At 42.0% G+C, this 23938-nt stretch overlaps 1 protein-coding gene across 1 annotated transcript; it reads right to left on the reverse strand.

Moving 5' to 3' along the window:
• Window positions 1–1647: 1647 nt before the first annotated feature.
• Window positions 1648–23668, reverse strand: LOC136148446 (kynurenine/alpha-aminoadipate aminotransferase, mitochondrial). Its single transcript, XM_065907999.1, has 13 exons — window positions 23352–23668; window positions 22627–22795; window positions 21154–21286; window positions 17221–17295; window positions 15215–15424; window positions 14074–14139; window positions 12973–13055; window positions 12468–12564; window positions 11254–11315; window positions 10922–10986; window positions 6749–6855; window positions 2926–3027; window positions 1648–1996 (listed from the first exon to the last, which is right to left on the reverse strand). Exons 1-13 carry the CDS (start codon window positions 23416–23418, stop codon window positions 1955–1957), a joined length of 1278 nt encoding a protein of 425 aa, XP_065764071.1. The 5' UTR covers window positions 23419–23668; the 3' UTR covers window positions 1648–1954.
• Between the last annotated feature and the right edge of the window lie 270 nt (window positions 23669–23938).

The following is a 23938-nucleotide window of genomic DNA, read 5'->3' on the forward strand; positions in this document are numbered from 1 at the left end:
TTATGTTTGTGTCTATTGTAGATTTTCAGTTTGTGGTGACCAGGAAGTTTTGATACAGCATCTATAATTAAACACAATTATTTTAAGTTGCTGGTCTTTTAATTTCAAATGCATTTCCAATACCCTGCATTGTGCTTTCCTCATGATTGATGCTTTTGATATATTTAGGTGTGGCTGATTTCCTATGCTTACCATGTGTGCCTTTACCAGTGAGCTTGTCCATTCATAATTTTCTTCTTTCTAGTTGTGGCCTTTTCTTTTCCACCTAGAGAAGTTCCTTTGGCATTTATTGTAAAGCTGGTCTGGTGGTGCTGAGTTCTCTTACCTTTTGTTTATCTGTAAAGCTTTTGATTTTTCTGTCAAATCTGCATGAAAGCCTCGCTGGGTATTCAGTTTCTTCCCTTTCCTCACTTTAAAGTTATCATGTCACTCCTTCCTGGTCAATGTTTCTGCTGAGAAATCAGCTGATAACCCCATGTGAATTACATTGTATGTTATTTTTTCCTTTTCCTTTTTTAGCTTTTAATATTTTTCCTTTGTCAGTTTGATTAGTATGTATATCTTCATGTTCCCCCCCGGATTTATTCTGCCTGTGACTCTCTGTGCTTCCTGACAGTTGTTCATTGTAAGTCAGCTTGAAATAGCTATAGCAATGACCACCAGGAGCAAACATTCCAACTCATTCCAACTCATTCACATGGTGGAAAAATAATAACTGTGATGGAGGTATTTATGTACACAAGAATCTTGGGAATGACAGTAATCTATACTTCCTAATTCCTTAAAGGACCTGATAATTTTACAATGACTAAATTGGAATGCTGGTAAATTGTTCTATAGCGACAGAAAACAGATGCAGGGTGTTTATGACACTGTCCTAATGACATCCTATTTTTTTGTATATTACGTGTACATGCACAGAAACATCTAAAAGGGTGGAAGATAAATGGTGTGATGAGAGAGGCAGTGGCTTTTACTTTATTCTTTACATTTCCTGGATTATCTGAAAAATTACATGAGCATATTTTTAATAATCAGATGGGAAAATAAAGATCATAAAAGATGAGAAAGAAAATCATTAAAAAGTATATCCTGAGTACCTCAAAGGTATGTAGTAGCTTGAAATCACATAACTGGTAAGAATGTGTTTTTGAAGTTGTGTAGAATCATAAAATACAATATTTTCAAAGTCCTCAATCTCTCCTCCTCAGAATTAATAGGAACATATTTAGGAATGTTTAGTTTTGGAATTTCATGTTATAGAGATTTTTATATTATATAATGTCTGTGATATTCTTACTGAAAATTATGCATAATGGTCAAATTCTAACAACTTTTGCAATAAGCTTTCATTGAGTGAGTGAGTGCTCAGTCATGTCAGACTCTTTGTGACCTCTTTGTGTGGGGGACTCTAACCCGCAAGGCTCCTCGGTCCATGGGATTTCCCAGTAAGAATACTGGAGTGGGTTTCCTACTCCAGGGGATCTTCCCAACCCAGGGATTGAACCTGAGTCTCCTGAATTGGTGGGCAGATTCTTTACTACTGCACCAGGTGGAAGCTTTTATAACATTTCCTTAAAAAGAGATAAAGTTCACATTATATACCATTTTTAACTTATTGGCTTATAAATAATTTACTATAAAATATCAGTTTCAAAGAAGATTTATGGGAAATTATAAAGTGAATACAGAGTTCTTTACAATAAAATCCAGGATAAAATTAACTGTGTGGGTTGAATATTTATCAAAAGATATGGATGAATTATAAATATATCTTGGAGATCTGATGGGTTCAAGGGCACTTTGAAAGTTGTGTAGTTAAATTACTACAGGCATGACATATTTAGTGAAACCCTATCTGTAAATCTAGCACCAATGATTGTTTCTTCTTGCTGAAATACAGATAAATACATAGCATCTGAAATCCATGAGTGCTATGAAGAGTTTGATTTCTTCATAAAGATTCTTTTATAAGTTGGGCCAATCTCTGAAAGGCCTAAAATAGAACAGAGAGAAGAATTAAGAAAATTAGGATGCCATTTAGGATAAGTCTGTCATAACTTTAGAAATTCAAAAAAAGAGAGTCCATCTTTAGGTTGAGATCAGACAATGTAAGGTCAGGCTTAACCTCAGCTTTATCTGAGTCAGATGCCATCATGTCCACTAATATATGAACATGGAAGCATATCAGAGTCCCAGGAATTTTTTTAAATTCTTATTCCCTCAAAATCATCTTTTTCTGTCACAACACAAATTGGTTTTTGCATATACTCCCTCACTTGCATATGCCTTCTGTATAGTTTCAGTTGTCCAACTCTATTCATATATAACTTATGAAAAGCATACTTAATGATGTGAGAAAGCAAGTAAATCAAGAACACACCCAGAGACACCCATCTCCCAGGATATGTATATGCTCTTCTCACAGTTACTGGATCTCAGTTTATGGCTTGTCTGTGAGTTCTCGACACACCAGTCAGTGCCTAGGAACTTACTTCCTGTTATCTTGGTTGAAGATAGACTTTGTGATTAATCAACTAATTAACTCTAATCATTAATATTATTTTATTTGACCTTTGCTGAATTTTTCCTTCAGAGATAGAGTGATGACTTAATGAATTTATACTTTTGGCTCATGTTAATTCCATGAAGGAGTGAAAGTTTCTCTTTGTAACATGTTGATAATCTGCAAACAATGTTGAGTAGGTCTCAAAACTTCATGAAGACAATAAAAATTCAACTGCAACTTGCTCTCATCATTTTTCTAAAGAAGTTTGGCAATCTCTTTGAATGGTAGCTTATGACTTTCCAATTATTCTCGCTTTTCAGAAAACAAGGAAGACAACAAATAATGTTGTAACTCACAAATGAACACAAAAAATAAATTGGTATCTAGTGTTTCTCTAAAGAGAATATGGTACTCACCAAGTCCATCTGTTCTGGAGAAGCTGAAGAGAAGGATGCTCTGAAGTAGGGGCAAGGAGCTGAACTATCAATGTAGAAACCACATCCCGGAAGCATGAATATCTGACAGAGTTTAAGGAAAATAGGTGATATTCCATTAAAGGGACAATAAAAATAGAGGAAAATCTAACCTGAGTAGGGGAAGACTTTTTAAGTTTAAAAGCAATTAAAGAAATCACAAGAGAAAAATCAATTTATATAAAAATTCTGCATGTCATACAATAAACAAAACTAAAAGCATAGAACTGGAAAAGTATATAAATATTTAATGTAACTAGAAAAGTGAAATAAATCCAAACCTCTTTTTAAGGTATCAAATTTGGAGGTGACCTTTAAGCTGGGACTTGAGAGATAAGTAGGTGTTGGTCAAGCAAAAAGTAAGGGAAGAGTCCTTCAGGGAGAAGATACAGTGTGGAGGCCCCGAGTGGAAAGAAAATTGATTACTCAAAGAGGTGGTAACACTTAATACACAGAGCGATGGAGTAAAAATGTCAACTGATTGTGTCCAAATGGTGGGACACCTGCTCGACTTGGTGACCTCTGTGGCTGGCAGCTCACTGCCTAAAGCACATGTCCACTGCTTCCTGGCCATGAAAACACTGTTCCCAGCCTCTCTCTAGATGCCTGTGGCTGAGTGCTTGCATCCCAGCCAGGAGAGGGGTCATCTTGGTGCTCCTTCTCAGCCTGGCCCCTGAACATCTCCCTGTGTGACCCTCCATGCCCTCTGCAGTGTGCAGTCATCATGGATCTGTGTGTTGAAAAATGAAGAGCAAGAAGGTGGCCACGAACCTGGGTCTCTGACTCATGGCAGGAGCAGAGGAGCCTGCACACCATGTCTTTGAAAATTGTTCCTGAGTCAGAAATAAAATCTTTGATGGTTGTCTAGTACAATCATGACATTCAAAGTTTCAAGTAACTGCTTGTTACATGGTGTAAACTTGGGACCTCTCTGCTGAAGTTAGATGAGGTGGGAATGAAATGATCTGGGGCATTCTGGGGAGAAGATTTCAAGGCAGAAGATGAGTTTTGTGTCTTGATTAACGTGCTAAGTTGCTTCAGTTGTGTCTGACTCTGTGTGACACTATGGACAATAGCCCACCAAGCTCCTCTGTCCATGGGATTCTCCAGGCAAGAATACTGGAATGGATTGTCATGCCCTCCTCCAGGGGACCTTCCCGACCCAGGGATCATACCCGCGTCTCCTGCAGGTTCTTTACCACTAGTACCTCCTGGGAAGCATCTAGAATGAAAACCATCATTTCTCTCAATATTGTGGGACTCTTGGAATGTGCCAGAAGCAAATTTCTGTAGAGAAGGAGGAAGTGGTAGTAATTTCCTTCCAAGATGGTCAAAGTCTAGACTAATAGAGTGGTGATAAAGTTGGTGATTATGTAGAAAAGTTAAAGGTAAATGCAACAGGGAATATGGAATAAATGAAGGGGACTGAAAAAACTATAATAAAATATGAAGTCTGTATCCTTAGCTCCTAGCTCAGGGATACACACAAGTAGCCATTCATCAAATGTTCCGGATGATTATGGCATTGATAAAAAAGCAAACAATGTTATAAAATTGACTTATTATACTAAAATGCACTTCTTTGAGTCATGTAAGTATTTATTAAGCATTTACTATGTGCTGTCATTAGCAGTAAAACATTCATAAAGCATGAGTCCTGTGCGCAAGTGCAACGCTTAGAGAAGGTGAGTGACTTTCCCAGGGGAGTGGATTTGGTCTCAGGTCCAGTCAGCCAGTTCCCAGCTCTGGCCTCTAGACTGCCTCATCTCCTATGCTCTAGCATGGGAGTTGGCCAATATCAACAGTCTGTTCTTTTGTACTCACTGCTTCAAGAAAAAAGGTATACTAGAAACAGATCTGGGTGTTTAGAAAAGACTGACAAACACAGTAAAGGAATCAATTAATAGAGAAAGGATAATTGGTAAATTGGAAAGCCAGGCAAAAAAGTTTAGATTTCTCAGTATAATCAATGCCCCTGAATGAAATCTAAGTATACTTACGATTTAAGTATAAAAGGAGAGAAAAACCCAGAAGCAACCTTTGCAGGATAATTTTAAGTAAAAAAAGCAGGATGTAAACTTTTCTGTGTAATTTTAATCATTTAAAACAATTGCATAGCCATATTACAAAATTGACTAAAAATGCAGAGCATCCACAAATGCATGAAAGGATGTTCAACATCACTGATTATCAGAGAAATGCAAAGTAAAACCACAGTGAGATGTCACCTCACACCTCTCAGAATGGTTATAAACAAAAAGAACACAAGTAACAAGTGTTGGCAAGGATGTGGAGAGAAGGGAACCCTCATGCACTGTTGGTGGAAAAGTAAAGTGGTGCAGTCACTATGGAAAACAATATTGAGGTTCCTCAAAAAATTAAAAATAGAGCTACCATATGATCCAGCAATCCAATCCAATCATATATCTGGAAAAATACAAAACACTAATCTGAATAGATACACGCACCCCAATATTATTTACAATACACAAGATAAGGAACAACCTAAGTGCTCATCAAACATGAATGAATAAAGAAGATGTGGTACACATATACATTGGAACTCAGCCAGAGGAAAATGAAGTCCTGCCATTTGTGACAACATGAATGGACTTGGAGGGTATTATGCCTAGTGAAATAATTCATAAGAAGAGAAATACCATGTTGTCACTTAGATGCAGAATCTAAAAAATAAATACAACAGAAAGAAACAGACCCATACCTATAGAGAACAAACTTGTGGTTACCAGTGGGAAGAGAGAGCAGGGAGGGGCAATATAGAAATAGAGGAAAAAGATGTACAAACTACTATGTATAAAATAAATAAGATACAGGGATATATTATACAGCATAGGGAATATAGCCAATATTTTATAACTTTAAATGAAGTCTAACCTTCAAAAATTTTGAATCAGTATGGTATACACGAGACTAATGTAACATTGTAAATCAACTATACTTTAAAAAATAATTTCACAGCCAAAATACTAGGTATATACAAACTCCTCAAGAAAATATATCAACAAATGGTAATAAAATCTGGGTGGTAACTCTATGGGCTATTTAAAATTTTTTCATTATGCCTTAATGAAGTATGATGCTACTTTCATAGTCAGGAAAAAAACTTTTCTACTTTAAATATTATAATGGCCAATACTGAGCATTGTAAACAATGTTCCAAGCATTAGTCTAAGTGTTTTTCCATGTTGACGCCTGTCATCATCATAGCAGCCCTAAGAGGGAAAGATTGCTTTTATCTGCATTTTCCAGATGAGACTTGGCAAGAACACCTCACCCAGCACCACCTATCGGGGCAGGGCTGGAGCTGGGCTCCCTCCTAAGGACTGTGGCTCCAGAGGCTGTGCTCTTAGCCACTAAGCTAACCAGTAGCTGAGCTGAAGGACTGCATTTCCCCTAGTTTAGACCAGGAGACTAATTCTGTAACCCCAAATCTGTCGTGATCTCAGGACTTCCCTGGTGGTCCCATGGCTCAGACTTGGCACTCCCAATGCAGAGGCTCTGGTTAGGGAACTAGATTGCACATGCCACAGTGAAGTTTTTATGCTGGAACAAAGACTGGTACAGTCAAGTAAATAAGTAAATATTAAAAACACAGCCCCCCAATCTATTATGATCCTAATAATAAGATATTGTAACTGGTAGGCAAAATCATCCTTGAGTAGGCAACAATAAACATCTCTCGCTGTTTTTGTTAAGATATCACCTTAAAGAAAAAGTATAGCTTCCCCCCCACCCCCCGTTTTACCTCTTTCTTAAAGGCTTTTTCTTCAATCAATTTTCTTACATCATGAATGCCCTTAATTTTAACCCACAGAAACATTCCTGCAGTAGGAACATACCATTCTGCCAAACCTAAAAAGAGAAGCAGAGAATAAATATTTCCTAAGGCCATTGTTTATGATGTCAACTATATTGCTTAAATGATGTACTGCAGTAACTGTAAACTAGTATTTCCAAAAAAAGTTCCCTAGGGGATAGCATTTTTTTTTTTTTAAACATAGTTTTATGAGTCTTGAAAATGAGCGTTACAGTTTTATTTCAAAAAGCAAGGGGAACGTTTGAAACGGAGTGAGGGGAATCATGTATATTTAGGATTTTAGTGGGTCTCAGGGCCATTCAGGAACTCCAGCATCATGCCCACCTCCCTTCCTTAGAGCTGCCCCCTAAGACACTCTTTCAATTTTAGGAGAGGATTCCTCAACTCTTTCTAGAGTCTACTAGTGTTTCAATAAATCATATCATTTATGTAGTTGTTCAGAAGTCTAATGAAGTTGTTTTTTTTTTTTAAATCAGTTCAGTTCAGTCGCTCAGTCATGTCTGACTCTTTGTGACCCCATGAATCATAGCACGCCAGGCCTCCTTGTCCATCACAAACTCCCGGAAGCTACTCAAACCCATGTCCATTGAGTCGGTGATGCCATCCAGCCATCTCATCCTCTGTTGTCCCCTTCTCCTTCTGTCCCCAGTCCTTCCCAGCATCAGGGTCTTTTCCAAAGAGTCAACTCTTTGCATGAGGTGGCCAAAGTATTGGTTTCAGCTTCAGCATCAGTCTTTCCAATGAACACCCAGGACTGATCTGCTTTAGGATGGACTGGTTGGATCTTCTTGCAGTGCAGTCCAAGGGACTCTGAAGAGTCTTCTCCAACACCACAGTTCAAAAGTATCAATTCTTCAGTGCTCAGCTTTCTTCACAGTCCAACTCTCAAATTCATATATGACTACTGGAAAAACAATAGCCTTGACTAGATGGACCTTTGTTGGCAAAGTAACGTCTCTGCTTTTTAATATGCTATCTAGGTTGGTCATAACTTTCCTTCCAAGGAGTAACCGTCTTTTAATTTTCATGCCTGCAATCACCATCTGCAGTGATTTTGGAGCCCCCAAAAATAGTCTGTCACTGTTTCCACTGTTTTCCCATCTATATCCCATGAAGTGATGGGGCCAGATGCCATGATCTTAGTTTTCTGAATGCTGAGCTTTAAGCCAATTTTTTCACTCTCCTCTTTCACTTTCATCAAGAGGCTCTTTAGTTCCTCTTCACTTTCTGCCATACGGGTGGTATCATCTGCATATCTGATATTATTGATATTATTTTAAATCAGAATGTGCTAATAATTAAGAAGTATGGGCTTCCCAGGTAGGTCAGTGATAAAGAATCCACCTGCCAATGCAGGAGATGCAGATTCGATTTCTTGGGTTGGGAAGATCCCTTGGAGAAGGTAATAGCAACCCATGCCAGTATTCTTGCCTGGAAAATCCCATGGACATAGTCCATGGGGTACCAAAGAGTTGAACATGACTTAGCAACTCAGCATGTATGCACAATTAAGAAGTACTTAAAATTCAAGAATTCCAGGTATAATTGTAGGCTTTGTTTCATTGAATATAAGCATAGAGAAACCAAGAAGGAACAAGAGTTACTTTGATTTTAGTTATTAGTCTTTAGGGGGAAAAAAAAAACATGGATAAGGATTAAAACCTTTTTTTCAACATGATAGAAGTGATACAATAGTACTCTTATCAAAAAGATAAGACTTCATAGGGAAGCAGATGTGATGGAAACAAGGAATTGATACTTTGTATTTACTATTACTCTTGCCAAAAGCATTTTTAGTGGTATAATTAAAGTCACGCAATTCATTTTACTTTCTTCGTTAATAGACAATTAAATCTAAACCATTCTGAAATAAGATTAGTGATAGAAAATATTAGATAAATGAAGTTAATAATTACAAGGCAAATCACCTGTAATGAGAAATCCACCTTAGATTGCATTTAGTTTGTACTATAGTACCATTTTGTCTTTATGGAGTCAGATTAGAAAAGGAATATATTGCTCATGTCATAATTCCTCTTCTGTTTGGAGCAAAATTTTGAAAACCTTTCAGTACAGATGTTGGCTTTAAGTAGGTTATTGCTGGTTGACTGTTAGCCTAATTGATAATTTTTTTAAAGCACAGATCCTCCGCTGAAGTCAGGTTTAGACTTCATAATAGAAACATGTAGAGCTGTGTCAGGGTTTGTGCTGTTGTTCAGTCGCTCAGTCGTGTCCGGCTCTGTGACCCCACGGACTGCAGCAAGCAAGGCCTTTCTGTCCTTCACTGTCTTTCAGAACTTGCTCAGACTTGTGTCCATTGAGTGGATGATGCCATCCAACCATCTCATCCTCGGTTGTCCCCTTCTCCTCCTGCCTGCAATCCTTCCCAGCATCAGGGTCTTTTCCATTGAGTCAGTTCTTCGCATCAGGTGACCAAAGTGTTGGAGCTTCAGCTTCAGCATCCATCCATCCAGTGAATATTCAGGACTGATCTCCTTTAGGAGGGACTGGTTGGAGAGTGCAAGGGACTCTGAACAGTCTTCTCCAACACCTCAGTTCAAAAGCGTCAGTTCTTCAGTGCTCAGATTTCTTTATGGTCCAACACTCACATCCATATACGACTACTGAAAAAACCATAGCTTTAACTAAATGGACCTTTCTCAGCAAAGTGAAATCTGTTTTTTAATATGCTGTCTAGGTTTTTCAAGACTTTTCTTCCAAAGAGAAGCATCTTTTAATTTTGTGGCTGCAGTTACCATCCACAGTGATTTTGCAACCCAAGAAAATAAAGTCTGTCACTGTTTTCATTCTTTTCCCGTCTATTTGTCTTGAAGTGATGGGACCAGATGCCATGATCTTAGTTTTCTGAATACTGAGTTTTAAGCCAGCTTTTCCTGTTTCCTCTTTCACCTTCATGAAGAGGCGATTTAGGTCTTTTCTTTCTTCCATTAAGGTGGCATCATCTGCATATCTGAGGTTATTGATATTACTCCCAGCAGTCTTGATTCCAGCTTGTGCTTCATCCAACCTGGCATTTCATGTGATGTACTCTTCATATAAATTAATAAACATGGTGACAATATACAGCCTTGACATACTCCTTTTCCGGTTTTGAAATGGTCCATTGTTCCATGTCTGGTTCTAACTGTTGCTTCTTGACATGTCTACAGGTTTATCAGGAGGCAGGTAAGGTGGTCTGGTATTCCCAACTCTTTAAGAATTTTCCACAGTTTGTTGTGATCCACACAATCAAAGACTTTAGCATAGTCAGTGAAGCAGAAGTAGATGTTTTTCTTCAATTCCCTTGCTTTTTCTATGATCCAATGGATGTTGGCAATTTGATGTCTGGTTCCTCTGCCTTTTCTGAATTCAGCTTGAACATCTGGAAGTTCTTGGTTCACGTACTGTTGAAGCCTAGCTTGAAGGATTTTGAGCATTACCTTGCTATCATGTGAAATGAGCAAAATTGTGCGGTAGTTTGAGCATTCTTTGGGATTGCCTTTCTTTGGAATTGGAAAGAAAACTGACCTTTTCCAGTCCTGTGGCCACTGCTGAGTTTTCCCAATTTGCTGGCATATTGAGTGCAGCACTTTCACAGCATCATCTTTTAGGATTTGAAATACCTTGCCTGGAATTCCATCACCTCCACTAGTTTTGTTCATAGTGATTCTTCCTAAGGTCCACTAGACTTCACACTCCAGGATGTCTGGCTCTAGGTTAGTAACCACACCATAGTGGTTATCCAGGTCATTAAGACCTTTTTTGTACAGTTCTTCTGTGTATTCCTGCCACCTCTTCTCAATTTCTTCTGTTTCTGTTAGGTTCTTACCATTTCTGTCCTTTATTGTGCCCATCTTTGCATGAAATGTTTCCTTGGTATCTCTAATTTTCTTGAAGAGATCTCTAGTCTTTGCCATTCTATTGTTTTCCTTTATGTCTTTGTGCCATTACTACTAAGATTATTCATAGGGTAACATTTTCTTGCCAAGAATCCTCCTGGACCCTGTTTCCTTCCCCAGGATTATTAACAATACTCTGTGGTATCACTCACTCATATAAGGACTGCTGCTCATTCCAGGATAGGATGTGCATTCCACTTACCACTTAACCACTTGTCTGCTGCTGCCATTAATGCATCCCTCTGCTTCCTGTAGAAATCAATAACCCTAGAGGAAGAAAACAATGAAAAATATGTGTTTGCTATACTGATTGCAGAATCTAAAAGGCTCTGAGGGTCCAGTCTATAAGAATCTATTTTGTATCTTGATGAAGGTGTTGAATTCTTGATGAGGGAATAGACCATATTTCTTTGACCTGTTCAGTGGTAAACTTTCTACTTTGTGGTTTTTCAATCATTTTGGAATAATTAAAAAATGAAAATTAATAGAGTGAAGTCCATTTCTATGTAAAGTATGAAACCTCAAGTACAGTACCTGTCTACGTGAGCCAGGAAGCCCTCTTCTCCCCATTGGTATAGAAGCTGTGAGACCAGGAGCTAAAAAGCATGGGACAGAAATAAGGTTCATGCTCTAAATGTGTTTTTGCCAAAAATGCAAGCAAATCACTCTTGATTATGTGCAGACCACACCAAGAAGATGCACTAAGCTTTTTAGAGTCAGTGTTGATTAACAACAGTGACAACAACAATATTGTTGCACAATAATATTATATTAAACATAACAGATAATTATAAGGTCCTCACTGTGTGTCAGAAGCTGCTATAACATGTGAATGTATTAATATTTCAGATTAGTTGGTCTTTGTGATACCCTTATTAGGCAGCTTGTCACAGAGCCTGGACTCAAGTCAGACTGTCTAGTCCCAGATGCCCCAATAAATGCTGCCCTGGATGGCCTAAGTATAAAATGCATACAGTTGATGCATGAAGTTATACAATATTTCCAGAGATTTTTTTATCCAGAATAGATGTTCTAAATGTTGTAAATGGATAGTGAAATTTGATTGATAACAGATATGGAAAATATGGAAAAAGTCCCCAAGGTGATAAAACACAGGGAATCTGCACTTTGTGGAATATATAATATCACACAAATGTCCATTCTACATAAACTACTCTTTTGGCCTTCATAGGTAGCGGTTCTGTCCTCAAGGTATGATTTTCAAGGTTGCCTTAGGAATGGGTCCAATAATTTCTCAAAGCTTGTGAAGAAATTTATACAATCTCCAAAAATAATTTTACTGTCTTTTAATTAAAATACATTCCAGCCGGTGTCTGTAGGGAGGTTAGCACATGGGCAGTGAAGGCAGACACCTGGCCACTGGCTGGTTTGGAACCCTTGCTCTTAGACTTTAGGACAGTGGAGCGAACTGTGTGTTACTTCACCAAACACCTTCCATCCTGTTGAGTTTAACATTGTTTTTATGAGGTTCCTGGGCTAGATGCCAGGACACAAGATGAATAACATCTGACTCTCAAGGGGCTTGGTCTACACTTGAAACAGCATCAGGTCCACTCAAAACTCTTCTGCCTTTTAGAGCAAATATGTGCTGTCTAGCTAGTCCATGTGGAGCTACAGATGCAGTCAGTGATGTCTCTGTTGGTGACACTTTACTTTGTCTTATTTGCCAGCATCTATTTCTTTTATGATCTGATTCAAAAAATTCATATTTCATAAACTGTCATTACCTGAGCAAAAGTGCTGGGGTGCATTGTTGAAACTTGTATGTGTAAAACAATTCTCTCAATCAAGGGCTTTGGACCAGTTATAAACCCTATTCTCAACCTGCTCAAAACGAAAAGGCACATTACCAATCATGCATTATCAGTTAATACCATGTTACTGATTTCATGAAATTTAACACCTTCTAGTAAAACTACTTCTTATGTAAAGTATACATTTAAACTTAATTGTACACTTAAAATAGAGTTAATATCTGATGAGATATTTTTAAATTCTTCTGTACATGCACCCAAATCTGACTAGTCCCCTTACAGGTATAGCTTAATGATCAAGGACTTTTGACCAGTGGGGATGGATTGGGAGAAAATACGATAGTAATCTTCAAACAGATGTGTTAAGGTGAGTGGAATACAGGCACCTTAAACGAGAAGCACTTTTTGTACTAAAAGATGCTGAGGGGCAGCCCCTGTCACCTTTATCTGCAGCCTGAAGGCAGAGCCAGGGCCTTACCCCGAGGACAGGACTTTGGAGAAAGAGTCAGCTCGGATGACACGCCCATCCACGTCCATGGAGAGAAACGTCGGTGCCCAGGGCTTGAAATGGAAGATAAATACAGTATTTATATCTGTTAGAGTCTGTATCCCTACTTTGTGCAGAGAGTGGGGAAATTTCACATAGGACCTCCTTGTCCCAAGGCTTGAGATCCAGGATGAACAGTTTTTCAGGAAGGATTCCAGGAAAATTTGTTTGGAAAAGACCACAATGAGGAGAGCTATCAGCATGCAGGGCTCCTTAGAGAGAGAATGCTGACCCTTAGAACAACTAGAAACACAAAAAAGTATAAATGAAGATGAGCCATGTAGTCAGCGTGCAATGGTGAATCTTCCACTTTTATTTCGAAGTAAATGCCCATAGGGAAGGGGGCCATGGTTGTGTTTAGGGTGGGTGGCAGGCAGACATGATAGCCAGGCAAATAGACAAAAAGCCAAGAATTGTGTTTCTTTTCAGTAGATTCGTAGTGGGGACTGAATCCATGTGTCTGTTCTCTGCAGCCCTGAGAGCAATTCTAGTGTTAGATTTTGAGGAACCGGGCATTGGAGTGTGTACCATTACTGTTGTCTCCTAGGGAACAATGCTCGGGGACAGTGGTGCACATGGACAGTGGGGAAGGATCTAGAAGTCCTTTATTGTGCATGTGAGTTCCTTCCCTATGTGACAGGGATGGCAGGCAGGGAGCATGATGCTAGCACCCTCCTCTACTCACAGTTACATCACTGACTGAGCACAGCCCTCTGCCTTCTCTCTGAACACAGCTCCCAAGTCCTCCAGCACATCAGCCGCCCCTGAGAGACTGAGGCTGACACCCCAGGAGACACCCACTCCACATCCCTGGTACCGTGTTTATGGAGTCAAGACGACCCTCAGCTTGACTCACATGTTCCTCCACGTGCCTGGCACAGATGGCCAGCCATTATTCTAAAAGTAGGGAATTTCTGGAATAAGCAGTTAACACCACAGATGAAAATATTCAGCAGCCAGGCCAAAATGCAATCACGTGCATTAACAACACCTCGTCTTTTAATTGTGGGCTGAGTTGACACTGTCACTTACCTTGTTGAACTGCATAAAATAGTAAGGATCATCTTCTATGACGAGGAAGTCATATTTTCTTGCGAGCTAAAACACGTTAGATAAAGTTAGAGTAAGGTTAAAGTTAAGAGCTGTCTAAGATGAAAATTACTTGAAATCAGTCATAGTTCTTTGTACTCATTCAATCATTCATTCATTCATCCCAGCAACTACTGAGTCCCCGCTGTCCTAGGAGGAGGACAGGAACAGCCCTAAAGGCTCTGTCCTCACAGAACTTTCATTCTGGTGGTAAAGACAGAACCTGAGCTCCTAGATAGAGGAGCTGGCTAGACCAGAGGAGGATGAGGTGGGAGGTCCTGAGGGCCCGGCAAGTGGGTGAAGAGGCTGATGTTTGAGAGGGAGAGACAGGGAAGCGCCAGGGGGCTCAGGCCGCCGGGAAGGATCAGCTGTGCAGATGCTGGGGAGAAGACGTTTAGACTGAGGGAGCAGGGAGCAGTGGCCCTGGAGTCAGAAGATCCTTGGTGTGTTTTAGGGACAGAAGTTTCTAGAAGGCATGGCTGTTTAAGGGACAGAGGGAAGGCTGTGAGAGCCCCCAGGTTGGGAGCAGAGGCCCAGGTCCCATCAGTGTGTGGAAGTGAAGGACTTTTATCTTTATTTTCCGTGTGTGGTGGGAAGCGGCTGGGGTTGGGCCTGGTGCTCCACAGGTGAGCAGGAAGGATTCAGTGACTGGTGGTGGGGCCGGCGCTGGGGGACGGGCTGCGTGTGGGGGGAGCAGCCCCGCGAAAGAGTCCCAGGGTCAGCGGGGAGGGTGGCTGAGGAGATGGTGGGTTTGGGTAGTGGGGGCCACGGGATGGACTGGAGGTGGGAGAGGAGGGGCAGACAGAAAAAAAGGGAGTAAGAGGGGAGTGTAACACCCCACCAAGAATAGCATCTCTTTCAATGGAAATATCAATTAAAGGGAAAGAAGCATATCATAGTCCACCAGACTGTAGTCATTTCTTATGTTTAAATTTGTGGCAACACTGGCATAGATGGCTTCGTTTTATTAAAAATCATCTTTCTTGAGAGGAAGAGCCTAACCGGAGAAGGAATTTGGGAGCACTCTTCTAAAGAGTCAGAAAGAAACAAGAACAGAAGTATGTAACACCTTCTGTGAAAATACCTCATAGATTTCCCTTTTGCGCTCAGCTGTTAACGAGTTCCCAGCAGGATTGTTGCCATTTGGGACAGTGTAAAGAAATTTGGGGGTGTTTTTCTTGGGGTCCTTTGAATCTTCTGGTTTCCATTTGGAAAGTATTTCTCTGAGGGAGTCTGGAATAATCCCGTGCTCATCACTGGAAACATTAATCATGTTGCAGCCCAGGGGTTGCAGCTGTCAAATACACAGAGAAAAGCAAGTCCGAGATTGAGACCTGAGTACAAAATATCAGGTTCAAGGGTTCTTACAGTAAGGAGAGTGTTACCATTTACACCCTTAAACACAAACCTGCCCTCAGCTCTATGCCCATACTGCATTATCTTCATGATTATGATTAGAACTGGTTCATAAAATAGGTGTTTATTAAGGAATGATTCTGAGAAAGTAAATCAATCTTAGAAAGCACCTGTGATGCTCATATATAAAACGTTATAAGCAGAGGTGATACTTAAAATGTTGGACAAGCGGTGTAGCGCTGGAGCAACAGACACAGAGCCGGTAGGAGTGGGGTCCTGGCGACCCTCTGCCATGCCAGCATAGCTCTGCACTGTATGGGGTTCAGGGTGGTCTCAGGAGAGGGGTGGGGGGGCCAGGGTGGTGCTGGGACACCAGGGAGCATCAGGGTGTGTGAAAGTAGATCTATATTGTACTGACTGTAGAGGCTGAAGTTTGATAGTAGTGGCCTTGTTCATGAACATAGTTCTATAGAAGTCTTGCACATGGAACTTCAGCCTCTTTCCTTTAGAGCCTGGCACAGATCTCTGTGTGGGCATGTGACAGTGTGTGTGCATCCAGCTATTTACATAGATGCAAGTTTTTATGTATAGTTTAGGAACGTAATTAATAATTAGTCTCCAACCATGAAGAAAAGGGAATTATTTTATTTATTTTTTAAAGTTGTGGTAAAAACTGTGCCATTCTAAAGTGTGATTCAGTGGCAATAACTGTGTTCGCGATGTGTGCATCTCATGACACTATCCATTCCAGAATCATTTCATCACTCCAAACAGAAACCTGTACCCACTAAGCAACAACTACCCCCTCCCCCCTCCCCAGTGCTTGGTCACCTCTAATCAGCTTCTGGTCCCTATGAGTTTGCTTGTTTTATGTATTTTGTTTAAGGGGAATCACACGATATTTGTTCTTTTGTGTCTGGCTGCTTTCTTTGAGCGCCTGCAGGGATGGGTTTGCTTTTTTCCTCAGAGAGTGGGTAAAGCTGATGGTTAATTAGTTGAAATTTATTTTGAAATTGAGTTGAAATTTCTTCCCTGTAGTTTCCACCTTTTGGTTCCAGTTCTGTCAACCTAAGGACACACACAGACAAATCTAACTCCTCTGTGACACGGCTAACTTTAATGTAATTGAGGACAATCCTCATGTCCCCATGGATCTCCTCTTTCTGTGGAAAAGAGCATTGGATGTATGGTCTTATTTCTAAATTTTTGTTACTCCGGTTGCGTCTCTCTGACTGTGCTCCAGGCTATGTTCACATCAACCCCAAAGTATTGTGCCGCAGAGAGTGCTGAGTTCTGACCAGGGCCCAGCAGAGCAGGTGATCTGCTTCTTCATTCTGGGTCTAGAGTCTTATAATAAACACTAGATGTGAAAGTCCTGGTCATACTGATAGGTTTAGTTATATTACATTGACATATGATTTGTCTTAGACATGTGGTAATATAGGCAGTAATGAAAAATGTCTTTGTAAATTAAGAGGCATTTCAAGTGAAATATTAAGAACACTGGACAGGATTTTGCACAACTGAATTTTAGCACCTCTACACTTAGACTTTGTAAAAAGAAATGTATATATCAGAAGTTATGGTTAGCATATTTTGCTACTATTAAAACTTCTGTTCTTCACAAAGAAAGATGCTATTGTATTTTTCAGTGGGCAGATAATTCTACAGGTGCAGCGCTTTCTCTTTATTTACTATAAAAAAGAGTTGCCTTTTGTAAGAATGTGTACTCACAGCATGAATTGTTCCTGAATAAATAGGTTCATTTACAAGGATATTATCTCCAGGATTAACGATCATTTCAAACACCTAACAAAAGAAGCACAGGTTAGCTTGGAGAGTATGATTTCCAGTTGTAGAAACCCCCACAACTTCTTTTTGAGCTGAGTTCCAGAGCAGGAGTTGGCAAGTTTTCCGTAAATGCCAGATGGGACGTGTTCTGTGGACCTGGAGTCTGTGTTGCCCATACTCATCTCTGCCTCTGTGGTGAGAGCGCAGCCATAGACAACATGCAAGCCGATGGTGTGGCTGAGTTCCAGTAACGCTCTACTTACAGGATCAGACATGGGATGATTCTCTTTGGCTCTCAAGCCATAGTTTGCCAACCTCTCTTCTACACTGAAAAATAACAGAACTGATTTGGATCCTAAACACATTTATGCTTTCTTTGAAAAAAGTTTGTCTCTGTTATAAGCCAGGCCTGTGTAATATATGGAGAGAAAGTGAAGATTATATGGACGGTTTTACCCTCATGAAGGTGCTAGTGCGCTGAGCTAGACACTACTCAGATAAATACACATGTAGAATCAGCGATAAGCACTGCTGTGTGATGCCAGTGTGCTAAGTGCTCATCACTCAGCAGACTTGGGGTATTCAGGGAAGGCTTCCTTGAGGAAGTGAAGAGTTGGGGAAGAGGTGATGATAGGTGGACATCTGAGAAACTGAAAGAATCCTGTGGGTTGAGGTGGTGTGAAGAGGAGAGTGGAGGGAGGTTAGAAGAAAGTGGAGGGACAGCATCCCATGGAGGCCTTTGGGCAAGTGAGCCAGGGAGAGTTTTAAGTAGAGGGCGGGACCCAGGAGTCATGAGATCAGACAAGAGTAAGAGAAGGTCATTCTGGCTGCAGAATCAAAGTATGAAAGAAAAATGAGGATCCAGGTGGAGTCTGGGAAGATTTTAGGCTCATTTGGGAGGTTTTTGCTGCAGTCCCAGGGAAAGGCAAGGGTAGTCTGGATGGGGTGGTGGAGCTGAAGAGAACTGAGGGGCATTTAGGAAACCAGAAGCAAGGGATGTGACTGTGGGCTGAGGGGAAGTGGAGAAGGAGGGGGTAAGGAGGGACCTCTGGATTTCTGGCTGTACAGTAAGGTGATGGGAGGGGTGTCATTCACTGGAAAACACCGCGAATGTTGTCTGTTTCTGAGGGAGAAGCAGGTGAGTGTTTTGGTGTGAGGTGCCACTGAAGCAGCCTGGGATGAGGCCAGTGGGGGCGGTGGACACGTGGATGTGGAGGGCGCCTGGCGATGGAGGCGTGGGCCTGGTCCCCTGGTGTGATGCCCAGGGGCGGTGTGTGCGGGAAGGGGAAGAGGCCCGAGGCCCAGTCTTGCGGGGCTCCTGTGAACCATGGACACTGCAGGGCGGGCAGGTAAAGGACGGGGGAGTGTTCCAGAAAGGATGGTTTCAGCAAGGGCTCGGGAGACTCGGAGGTCAAGGGAGACCAGGCCTGCAAATCAGAGCGGATCTTGAGGACAGTGTGATGCCTCAGGACATCAGTAGAGCCAGACAGAGATGTTCCTGCCTGAATCAGAGGGGTCCTTTTCTGTCAGGGGACGTTAGATTTTAAGGAATCCAATATGTTGCCACTTCTCAAGGATTCTCTGTTCCTTATCAGTTCCTATTCTGGAAATGAGTGACACAGCACGCTGTTTCCAGGACTGAGGTCATAGGATGAGACCTGTATGAATCCCCTTCAGTGACTCTTTTCAGCATCCATGACCTTGTATGTATTAGACTATCCATATTGTGGCTATTGATAAAATTTCTTCCTGTGTAATAGCTGAGTAATCATCTTACTAAAGATACATAAGCCTGCATTTCTGCTAATAAAGCACCCTTGCTCCATCAGAGCTTGAGTCCCCATGTCTGTCTGTCTGTCTTTCTCTCTCTCTTTCTCTCTTTCACTTTCTTATTGTCAACTCCAGACCACCAGGTTCCGGTCTATTCAAGGACCCCAACATGTTCCAACTAATCTTACCCAAGGCACAGACCCATCCTTTCCTACCCTGGGATGTTTCATCATCCCCAGGTCAAGCCTCTCCACTGTATCATTTTAACAACTTAGAGCTCTTGACAGACATCATGGCCAGTATCCATTGAGACAGAATATCTGACTTTTCTTTCCTGATTTGGCCTAGGGTATTCCATTTACTATTTCTTACGAGCTTTAGGCATTTTATGACAAACACAGTTTCCTCTGACAAGTTAGTTGATTTACATTTTACAGGCCCTCCTAGGACCAAGCAAATCCATGTATAGGCCATGGATCAGATGAAAACCTCATGACCAACATTTCCTATGCTGGTAAGGGGACATGACAAAGTCCAAAATCCTAAATGAGGAGTGAGTGCTGTTTATTATTTGAGATTTGTACACCTAAAATAATATTTATTCTGGAGACTAAAGTGGAAGAAATGTTAAACCATATTCCCAGGAGGCCTCTGTAACTGCATGGCTCTAAGCCAGTGAGTTACTAATGTTTTTGGCCATGTGTGCTGTCTTCCTCTTTGATATGACTAATGTTGAGACAGACAAAGAAGAAACTTTCCAGAGCATCTTTTGTGGGGGAAAAATAAAGGCTCATGGTATACCTTTCTAGGAAAGGTATTTCACTGAAAAGAACTTTTTTCCTACTGGTCTGGGGCATCACAAATATTTCTCTTCAAGAAAAAAAAAAAACCTCAAACAGCAGCTTATCCATGTCTTTGTCTTAATTAAGTCATAAAACAGGGAGGAAGTTTTAAAGTGTTATTACTTCAATACATTATTCTGTAATAATAATTTAATTAAAATTCATTAAAAGTAACCAGATTATAGGTTTCACACTTACATAAGAGGAACAAGAAAACCACTCTGGTTTGATATAAACAAGAATCATACTTTAAGCTAGATGTGCAGACTAATACAGAACCTCCTTATCCAGGACTAATTATTCAAGAAAAAGAAAAGAAAAAGATACGAGACTGAGAACATGGTCTCTTTATGGGGGCACACCCAGTGTTGGAGACCTCAGTGGACTACCAGGAGAGAGGTGGAGAGAGAGACAAACAGAAAGAATGAAAGAGAGACAGAGAGGCTGCCAGCCCCGGGGAGAAGTCAGCCACAGCCACAGATGCATCGTTAGATCTGGAGAAGTGCGGCTGAGAGGGAGACAGAGAGAGAAGACGCCAGCCCAGGGAAGAAGTCAGTCACAGCCACAGATGCATCCTTAGATCTGGAGAAGCATGGCCGAGAGAGAGACAGAGAGAGAAGATGCCAACCCAGGGGAGAAGCCAGCCACAGCCACAATCGCATCCTTAGATCTGGAGAAGCGCGGCCAAGAGAGAGACAGAGAGAGAGAAGATGCCAGCCCAGGGGAGAAGTCAGCCACAGCCACAGACGCATCCTTAGATCTGGAGAAGCATGGCCGAGAGGGAGACAGAGAGAGAAGACGCCAGCCCAGGGGAGAAGTCAGCCACAGCCACAGACGCATCCTTAGATCTGGAGAAGCGCAGCCGAGAGGGAGATGGGGCGCAGGAGGCCGCTGGTACAGACGATGACAGCAGCAGACACGCAAAGGGATGAGGCCTCATCTCAGGAGGGTCAGGACACACCCTCGAAGAATTTAAAAGTCATATGGACATAACCACAGCCTAACTCAAATTAGCCTGCATCTCTGAGCCACATGAAACTGATCCGAGCTCACTAAGCTGCAGGGAAGCTTGTCCTAAGGACTCAGCGCTCTGGGCTCTCTGTTTAAGAGGAATCATGTTGGTGAATGTCTTCAGGTTCCCTTTATGATTCTGTTGAAGATTTCCTAACCCACAAAACATGCTGCTCTGTGGTTAAGGGAGAGATGGCAATATGGGTGCACATGTTAGATTCTTTCCATGGGTGCCCTTCCCCTCCACTCTTACCTTACAGAGACCTTGTTGGCTGCCACATGTGACACATATGTCCATCTGCCCTTGGCTGGGTGCATAATGGATGGTGGGCGGATTATGCAATTTTACTTGTAACTGTTTTAGCCAGGATAACAGCTCTGGGATTCTAAAGCATAAAATGCATTTAAAAATTGACAGTAGTGAAAATCATAATAATAGTAGACAGTAACTAAATGGTCATATCAGGCACTTTATATATTCAGTTTAAAAATCTTTGAATGCCTCTTGCTGATATTACTATCTTTACTTAAAATACAAGGCAAGAAGTTTACAGAGTAAGAAATTCACATAAATTAATCAACTGGTGGTTAAATGAGTTGAGACTTGAATCTAAAGCTTTCTTATTCCAAAACCTATAGTTTTTCTTTTCCGTTAGAGCATTCACTATGGTATTGCCTTTTTGTTTTTCTTAGGGAGATTTTGTAGGATACCTGAAGTTCAGGTTCACTAAGTTCTTTGCATCATGGAAAGATAAGCCTGTATGTGTTAGTTGCTTAGTCGTTTCCTACTCTTTCCAACACCATGAACTGTAGCTTGCCAGGCTTCTCTGTCCATGGGATTATGCTTGTAAGAATACTGGAGTGGGTTATCATTTTTTTCTGTAGGGGATCTTCCCAACCCCAGGATCAAACCCACATCTCTTATGTCTCCTGCATTGGCAGGTGTGTTCTCGGTATACATTATATACAATTATGTACCTAACATGCATTATTCTTCCATCACAAAGCAATGGACTAATAAAATATAATTAATAGACAGTCTGTAAGTTACTCTTCATCAGTGGAAGAAGACCAGCTAAGGAAAGCTTTAGAATATTTGTTCCGTTTGCCTTTATGAAATTAAATACATCTGAACTGCAGGCAACACATTTCCATAGCTGCCTGGTTAGCATGGAAACATAATCATTAAAACTTTTTCTCAGGACCTAAAATGTCTGCTTCCTGCATCATCCACTCCTCCTTTCTCCTATCCTGGTTTCTTTACCTATCTATTTTCTCTCTCTCTCTTTTTTTTTTTTCCAGTCTGAGCACAAATGGTACCTACTTTCAAAAACTTCTCCCTCTCCTAGTCATGAAGGTTGAGAATCAGTCACTAGGGATCTTAAGCAGTCAGAAACATTGCTGCTCTTAATTACTCTGAAAACTCTTCCCCAGACTTTCCTAAATGCTGAATATCCAGTTTAAAAAGACACAAGATGCTTATCTGCTGGCTGTAGAATATTGCTCATGAAAATGAACCAACTAAGTTAAATTATCTACTGATCAGATTGAGGGGAGGAGGAGAAGGGGGCAGCAGAGCATAATGTGGTTGGATAGCATCACCAACACAGTGAACATGAGTTTGAGTAAACTCTGGGAGATAGTGAAGGACAGGGAAACCAGGTGTGCTATGGTCCATGGGGTCACAGAGTCCACACAAGTTAGCAGCTGAAATACTGATCAGTACCCAGCACTCTGAGAATACTGCAGTGCTCTCTTCATCATCTGTTCATTAAATTGGATGGGTTTTCCGTTTTCTATGGTGATAACAGCAGTCTTGAAAGGGAACATGTTGGGGTTTGGTGCCCCAGTTGCCAAGGAGATGACAGATTTCGGTGCTTTGCTCAATATTTCAGCTACAATAAATATGGAAAAGAAGAAGAAACACTTTCAGTGAAGACTTTCATAAACAGAGATGGTTCAGCATGTTTCATTAAAGTCAATAAAACTTTACAGTGTAACCATGTCTAGTGATAGAATGCTAGTCTGAAAGAAACATGTCTGGACTGACCTCAGTAGTGGAGGAACTGAGGAATCAACACGTGCCACTGAGAAGGCCGACTGATCACCCGGACAAAGCAGAGGCCACAGTAACAGAAAACCCTCCTCCACTCGGCCCTCCCTGCCCGCCAGGCTCCCACACCCCCTTCTGTCCTGTGTCCCCGCCCTCCCACTCTGCAAGCGCCTGCAGGCTGTGCTGAACCCTGACCCCTGCGCCCAGGAGAGCCCCCTGGTCTCTAAGCAGGCCCGCGGCCTGGCCTCTCTCTGTTGCAGATTCCCTGCCCTCGCGCCAGTTCCAGCCCGATTTCTGTGCCAGTCTGCGCAGAGCCAGGTTCACCCAGGCTGGAGCCGCTTTGCAGGGACCCCCACCCCCACTTCCAGCCCATGGGAGAGGGCGCAGCTCGGACTCACTCATGACTCGGATGGTAGAAGGCTTTCTGGCCGCGCTCGTGGCGGTGATGAACCGAGCGTAATTCATTCTCCGATTGGACCAAGACCTTCCTTCGGTGGCTGAAGACTAGGAAAACCGAGGATCTTCCTCAGTCCGGCCGCCTAACTCTTGCCTGAGAAAGGCACCTCCTCTGGGTATCGGTTTCTGGCGTGCAGGGCCAGGAGAGGCCGCCAGAGTCCCGGCTGCAGGCTGCGCTCGGGCCTGGTTAGGATCCGGCCGGCGGGCGGCAGGCCTGGCAAAGTCCACTGGCAGAGTCACGACGCGTGCCCCCTCCCTCCCTGCGTGACGTGGTCTAGAGCCAATGGCCGCCGCTCCAGTCGGTTTCTGCCCCGAGACCACGCCTCCACTCCCGTAGTGGCTGCTTGCCGCGCCGCGGGTCTCGTCTCCGCCTCCAACCTGTGGGTGCAGGTCAACCCCACCCCTGGCCGCGCCTCTGGACCGGTCCTCGCCTCCAGCCCGAGAACACGCCTCCATTCCGGCCCCGCCCTGATGGTCCGCCCCTCCAACCCAAGGCCCGGCCGGGCGCCTGTGGCTCGGTGGTGTGTCT

The sequence above is a fragment of the Muntiacus reevesi genome, chromosome 17 (assembly GCF_963930625.1).
Source record: "Muntiacus reevesi chromosome 17, mMunRee1.1, whole genome shotgun sequence".
Taxonomy (NCBI): Eukaryota; Metazoa; Chordata; class Mammalia; order Artiodactyla; family Cervidae; genus Muntiacus; species Muntiacus reevesi.